Source organism: Carlito syrichta, unplaced genomic scaffold (assembly GCF_000164805.1).
Source record: "Carlito syrichta isolate Samal-C Ts95f unplaced genomic scaffold, Tarsius_syrichta-2.0.1 Scaffold313359, whole genome shotgun sequence".
NCBI classification, from domain to species: Eukaryota; Metazoa; Chordata; class Mammalia; order Primates; family Tarsiidae; genus Carlito; species Carlito syrichta.
The window spans coordinates 590,368-597,814 of record NW_007257455.1 but is presented as its reverse complement, the minus strand read 5'-3'; the positions used below and the strand labels follow the sequence as shown (position 1 = coordinate 597,814).

Genomic DNA, 7,447 nt, shown 5'->3' with positions numbered 1-7,447 from the left:
TAACTAAGATCACCGTTCATAACCCCTGATCTGCATGTCACAGCCTGAGTCTAAATTTGTGATTCCTTTGGGCCCTACACTGAGGATACTCTTTTTTTTTCTTTTTTGAGTTGGAATCTCACTCTGTCGCCCAGGCTGGAGTGCAGTGGTATGCTCACAGCCACCCCAGCATCGACCTGCTGGGCTCCAGCGATCCTTCCGCCTCAGCCTTCCAAGTAGCCAGAACTACAGGTGTACGCTACCACACTCAGCTAATTTTGATTTATTGTAGAGACAAGGTCTCGCCAAGTTGCCTGGGCTGGTCTCAAACCCGCAGACTCTAGCAGTCCACTCATCTTGGCCTCCCAAAGTGCTGGGATTACAGGCTGAGCCATTGAGACCTGCCAGTGATACTCTTAATAGGAAAAGAATAGAGTCTTGCATCCTAGGTCATCTTGTTTTTGACAACTTTGACCCTTGGACTTGAAATAGAGAATGTAGAAGAATTTTTTGTATTTCTGTTTCCTACTAGTGATCACGACTCAGAAGTTTTTAACAGTAGGCATTATCAGAAATACAACACTTAATAGATAAATGCGGCATAAGAAAAGGGCTCAGACAGCAACACCAGCTCTTTTACCTTTCAAGGGTTGCAGATGGTTGTTTTCTAAATCTGGGGAAGGGTTTGTACCATAGCCACACAGGGAGTCATGAACGTTATGACATTTCCCCGCCTTTTGCTGCTGTAGCTGCTTGTTGGTGTTTCATCTTTGCCATGCTGACATCCACATTGCAGTTTTGTTGTGATGCTTTTGACAGCTGTCCAGGGAGAGTTTCCAAAGAAAACAGCAGGTAACCCAGGCCGTTTGTGCAAAATGCTTAGGTGTGATACTTGTGCTCTCAATGGGACAGGGAAGAATGAGCTCAAATGCCAACTCCTCTTCGTGGAGGGATAAAAACAGCCCAGTCGATAGCTTTTCCTCTGCAAACAAGGGGAGATACATTGCTTATGAAGCATTAATGATTGCTGTGTTCCTATTTTCAAAGCACATTGAAACATGAGGGACGGTGAGGCTGCTGGAATGTGACACATGCTGACCCTTAACTCTGTCCCTTGCTCAGGTTCCTCAGCAAGATGGGAAATGGTTCAGTGAAGCCCAAACACTCCAAGCATCCGGACAGTCGCACCGGGAGCCTCACTGCAGATGCCTTGCGGAGCAAGGTGGTGGAGCTGGAGCGAGAGTTGAGGAGGAAGGATGCTGAGATACAGGAGCGAGAGTACCACCTGAAAGAGTTGCGGGAGCAGCTGTCCAGGCAGACGGTGGCCATTGCCGAACTCACAGAGGAGCTGCAGAGCAAGTGCATTCAACTGAACAAACTCCAGGATGTAGTACACGTGCAGGGGGGCAGCCTGCCCCCAGCTTCCCCAGACAGGGTGCCTCTCGAGGTCCACCGGAAGGCCTCAGGGCTGGTCTCACTCCACAGTCGGAGGGGGGCAAAGGCTGGGGTGTCTGCTGAGCCAACAACCCGAACCTATGACCTCAGCAAGCCTCCTGAATTTTCCTTTGAGAAAGCAAGAGTCAGAAAGGACTCCAGGTAAGAAGTTTCCATGGCCTTCTAACTCAGTTGACCTTGACATTATGAAATACAAGTGGCTTTTTTTTTTTTTTTGGCATCAGGGTCTCACTCTGTTGCCCTGGCTGGAGTGCAGTGGCACAATCCCAACTCATCTCAGCCTTAACTTGCTCAGGCAATCCTTCTACCTCAGCCTCCTGGGACTACAGGTGTGCAACACCACTTCAGGCTAATTTTTTGTAGAGATGGGGTCTTGATATGTTGCCTAGGCTGATCTCAAAGTCCCAGACTCAAGCAGTTCTCCTGCCTCAGTCTCTCAAAGTGCAGGGATTACAGTCATGAGCCCTGACCTGTCCTAAGAGTGGTATTTATTAAGCCTACTTAATAGTAATGAATATTTTAACCCTTTCAGATTTGGAGATAGAGAGTTTTCTCAAATGATTTTGTTTTTCAAAAAGATCTCTTGTCAGGGAGAAGATTCCTTTAAAGCAGAAATTAGACTATATATAGCTGAGGAGCTAAATTTACTGAAAGTCATTTCCATAACCTTGAAAGCCCTTGGGGAGTAAAGAGGTTGTATTAGGAAGTGTACACTTCTTCTCTTTCTAGAGGTGAGGACTTAAAAATGTACACACATCACAATGAATTATGAATGTGTGTAGCAAAAGCCACTTTTCGGTAGCAAGTCTTCAAGTGTCAAGAAAAAAGAATATCCTGAAGCCTCAAGGGGGGTGGATGTATCCTGGATGTATCCATTTATTTCACAGTGTCTGTTGAGCGCCCCTCTCTGTCAGCCATAGTTAGATGCCAGGTGTGAATCCAAGGACAGACACAGAGCCTTCCTAGTGGAGGAGAGAAACCATATACACAGGAGCAAGTCAGAATAGGGTCATTATCAACTGGGGTCAATGACATGATGGAAACCAGCAGTGTAGTGGGTTGAGTGTGGGATGAGGGGTAAGGGAGGGTAAGGAGGCAGCAGAAGCAGGCTTGTCACAAAAGCCTGGCTGAGAACATGACTTAACTGAGACCTGAAGAAGGAAAAGGGATGTGAACTAGGCAGAAGGAGCATTTCAAGCAGAGGGAACAAGTAAATGCTGGAATTACTTTAAAAACGAGAAATATAACATATAAATATTTACTACTGTGTGTGTGTGTGTGTGTATGTGTGTGTGTGTGTGTGTGTGTGTGTGTGTACCTACATGAACATTTTTTGGAGGGGCTAAAATTTGATTTTCCTGGCCAAGAAAGATGGATTGGAAGCATATTGAGTTAGGGTCCCCTTTCTTCATTAAATTTTGAATGAGTGGGCATTTATTAATTAAAATTAGATCTTTTGCTTCAATAATGCCTTGGCTGAACCTGGATCTCTATTAAAAATGAAAGATCTATGAAATTAAACCAATTTTAATTTATTCACAGGCACAAATAATATAATTCAAGATAAAAAATATGACCGGAACAAACAAATGATTAATTTCAACAACAAAATTATAAAGGAGGGTTTACTTCATCAATTTGTTAACAGTATTTGGCACTCAGTGATTTATCAATAAATATTTGTGAAGGAAGCTAGTGATGCCAGATTACTAATCATAATATATTCTGATGCTGAAATAAATCTGATTAGTATTAGATTTCAGGAGAGTTTTATTAAGTCAAAAGTTCTGTTATTAATTGGTCTAAGAAGGTCTTATCCATTTCCTTTCAAAAATAATAATTACTAATTTTTAATGGTATTGATACAGAGACCTGCTAATGTCTGTCCATATTATCACAGCCCCAAGAGAAGGGAATGGCAAGGGAGCAAGCGCTCCTGCACATTCCTAAGAGCTAGTAAAAGGTGCATTTTCCCTTATTTCCTATGCACTCCCGGTAAGTAGCTTCAGAAAATTCTTGATTTCCCTGTAGTATACACTCAATCAACTGAAAGTTGCAAATCTCCTTTTACTCCCTTTTTCTGAGTGGCTATAAATTTGAATAATAAAGTATCAATGTAATCTTAAGCTTTGTGATTTATATAAATTTGTATCAATGTAATCATAAATTTTGTGATTTGTATAACTTTTGTGTAATGCGTGATGCCTTAGGTCCTTTACTCTATGGCAAACTTGATTACTGCTTCTGCTGGGCCCTACTGATAAAAACTTTGAGATACCTCTGATACCTGACACCAGGAAGTCTGGACTGAAAAATGTCACTATTGATAAATGCGGCTGAAACTCAAGTTCTATACAATGCTCTGCTGGTCAGTTGTATAGGTACTGACAACTCCCGACTTATAAAAGTGAACTATAAAAGCCTGGGGGTTGAGCAGAACCATTTTAGAAAGATCTCAAGTCTGGTTCTGCTCCCTGGATTCAACCTCAGAAATATACGTTTTTCTACCAGTTCCCTCCCCCTTTGATTGATTGGTATCAAGGGGAGTAGCCAAGCATTACTCAGACTGTAACAGTATGAATTCAGAAATTATGTATGTCACAAACTTATACTTGTTTTTCAAAAATTGAACATCATCCAGTGATCTTTTGATATATGAGAGATATATGAACATACAATAATGTTACCTATCGTGCATTATATTACTATATTACTTACCCATAGAAACTTTACAAGTAGCAATGTGTTTCTAAATGTAGGACAACATGTAAGAGAATTAGTAGCAATTCATCTTCTTTGACTTTCCTACAGATCTCATCTCTTGAAACAAGATTATGTTCAATCACTTTGTTCAAAGACTTATGCTCATCTTGAGACAAAATATCATTTTCCTGGTGATGAAACAGTCTAAGATAAGCATATTTCTTTGAATATATCTATTAGCTCTGTAATAACCAGGCAAAAAAAAAATCAGTAGTCATGCACAATTTCTGTGCCAAATCACATTTCTTTTTGTCTATCTGAAGTGAGTGGGATACAGGAAAGATATTATATACCCTGAATAAGGATTACTAATGATTCTCCTCACTCTCAAGGCAAGCCAAATGGATATAAGTCTGTGTTGTCATCAGGGTGAAAAAAAAATGGGCTAATTGATTTCTTAATGATTAAGTCCTAAGAAGACCAAATTGTCTTCCACTGCTTTCACCAGAGATTTGTGGTTCTAAACTGAAAAATTAAATAGAAATGGAGACACTCTTTTTTCATCAATTGTTTTGTGCCTCAATTTCCCCTGCAGAAAGTATAAATACAGCTCTCCTTAAGTCTGAAGTAACTGGCTAACCACAGCTAACTTCATCAATTCAGAGACTTTTAATTTTCCAGTTTTTCAAAAGTTCTTAATATTACAATTCGCTTTCCATTTTTAAATCTTTCCAGCTTTGGAGAAAAACCAGAAGTAAACGTTGGATATTCTTATATCTTTTAAAAATATTATACAATTTATAAAAAATTTATAAGAAACAATTTCCTAGAAGTTACAGCATTAAAAAAATGGAAGTGGCCTTTGCTGATAAAAATATGATGTGCAGTGTCAATTGGCTTGGCTGCTGCACCAGGTAGAATTTAAGATCATACATCAGAAGGGCTACTCTGCTTACTTTTAGGTTGTCATAGTTTATTTGCTGGACTTTCAGAAAGATTCCTGGCTGAATTTATGACTAAATTTGTTTCTACTAATATACGTGTCAACTGCATTTTAGATAAAGTTTACTTTTACTTTACCCTTCCACACCAGAGCAGAAAAACCTTGAATGGTTTTTCCATCTTTTTGTCAAAAAGAGTGCCTCTGATGAATGTTTAACACTGAGCAAGAAACTGAAGGAATAGTCCTAGCTCTCCTGCAATCAACAATATCAGGGAGGTATGAAACACTGAAAAAACCCAGAGAACAGAACTTAATGGGGTCATAGGTTAGGAACTTGAGGGCTGAGTCATAGTAATACATGAAAGCCCTTGTAACTCATGATACATCAGCCCATGGTTTTGCGAGGTGCCTGTGCTCAGATGTGTCATGAATGGTGAGTGAGCCTCTTCAGCTGCTAGTCAGCCCCAGCTCATGGCAGTTTTGCTATCCTTTACCTCTCAGCTGTCCTTTTAGGGATTTAAGGGGTAACTTGAATTGTATAGTTGCCCCTTCCCCCCACTTTATAAGAGGGAACTTACAATGACACTCTAATGGCATTGGAGAATTCTGGAAGTTTATCTCTTCTAAAGTCCAAGGATCTACTTTTTAAAATCAGGTTCTAGAGTAATTCAGGACCCTCCGTAGAACTCTCTGAAGGAACAGAAATGTTCTATAATCTATTCTGTCCAATATGGTAGCCAATAGCCAGATGGGGCTATTGAATGCCTGATGTGTGCCACTCAGGAAATGGATTTTTAATTTTTTCTACTTACCAAGAAGCTTGAATCTGATAGATTTTTAATTTCAATTAATTTTAAACTTAGTCAAATGCATCTGATGGCTACTGTGTTGCATATTGTAGTTCTAGATTATGTGGTTTTGACTGTAACTGCTCTTGCCTGAAATAGGAATTATGACCTACTGGAGTTTGGAAACCTTGTGTAGACAAATTAGACTGATGTTTAGTTTTAGGGCAAAGCCACATAAAGTGAGAATGTGCTGGTCAGATTGAGGCAGGCACAATGTGGGAGTCACCATTAAGCTGCACTGATCCTGCAGTGTATCATAGCCCTTTGTAGTGATTTTGTGCCCGGTGACCACTTTAGATCTTGGAAGGCATGAGTGAGGTGGGCATGTAGCCTGTTTCTTTTACAGAGCCTCAGTTTTATTGAGCTATTGTAAATCTCATGATGAGTCAGAGTAATACAGTATATCAAATACACTGATTTCTGATTTAAATTTAATACAGTGACCATCAGAAGTCTTTAGAGTTAGAAGACTTTAGAGACTGCAGAACTGAAGACACAGAGGTGCTGGGGTATGTGCCATGGCTGGCTGTAGAACTAAGATGAGAATCCAAGACTCTTGCCTTGGAGACCAGCTCTTTCCCTCTGCATTCCTATGCAAGTGTTCTCAGAACCACGCAAGGGTGAAAGGCCAGCTGGGGCAGCAGTTTACCATCCTGTGACTCATGCCATTGATGGGTGGTAGGCGGGGGTGCTTTCTGGAGTTGCTTGACTTCCTCCACATGAAGAAGAATGGAGGCTGCCCATTGAACTGCCTACCAAGTGCTGGACCCTCAGAGCTCAGGCCCAAGAGAAAAGGGCTTGGAGAATAGGCTTGCTCCATCAGATGGCACCAAGCTGTGGTGTACACAGAGGGTCACATATGGGTTCTTGAATACATATGGTGCTTCTCAAGACTGAGATGGAATATCAGAGGTGAAGGAGGGCAGGGAAGAGCTCCCAGAGCATTTCTGTTCTTGTCTGGGCTGCCTTGAGTACCCAGACAACCATGCACTCAGAGCTTAGGCCTTTGACTGAAATTAAGTTTTCTGTTTTTGTAGATATTGTTTAGCAAATTTCAGCACTAGCAGAGAAAAATTAGGAGCTCATGCTGGAAGTCTGGTGGAACACAGGGAAATTAATCAGAGACATCTGGCAAGTTGCTGGTATGGCTGCCTTTAGCAAAGAATGGGTAAACTATCATTTGAAACTATTGTACTTCCATGAAAAGGCAAGCAAAAACAAAGACTTGTCATCTGACTTCAGATGTTGACTCCAATTTTAGGAGGGATAATTAGTTTTATTTGTCACTCTGTTCCCAGAAACAGAATAGGTAAAAGGGGAAGATGCCAGTGAGTCAGGCATTTAAGTAAGATGTGGAAAAGGAGTAAGGAAGAGTATGGTTGCTATCATTTGTGCTTCCTCTCCTAAGCAGTACCAAGCATGCAAATGTGCATCACATTTTTTTTCTTTTATTGAGTGGGAATGTTTCTATGGGAAAAATTGTTTCTTTTATTGAGTGGGAATGTTTCTATGGGAAAAA

At 40.7% G+C, this 7,447-nt stretch overlaps 1 protein-coding gene across 2 annotated transcripts in view; it reads left to right on the top strand.

Moving 5' to 3' along the window:
- The first annotated feature begins 1,100 nt into the window (after nucleotides 1-1,100).
- The window catches only part of PRKG2 (protein kinase, cGMP-dependent, type II), an 88,610-nt gene continuing 82,263 nt past the window's right edge, over nucleotides 1,101-7,447 (top strand). For both annotated transcript variants that reach the window (XM_008070342.2, XM_008070341.2), the window contains exon 1: nucleotides 1,101-1,575. In XM_008070342.2, coding sequence (XP_008068533.1) covers nucleotides 1,115-1,575 — 461 coding nt within the window. In that variant the 5' untranslated portion in view covers nucleotides 1,101-1,114. The remainder of the gene's footprint in view (nucleotides 1,576-7,447) is intronic.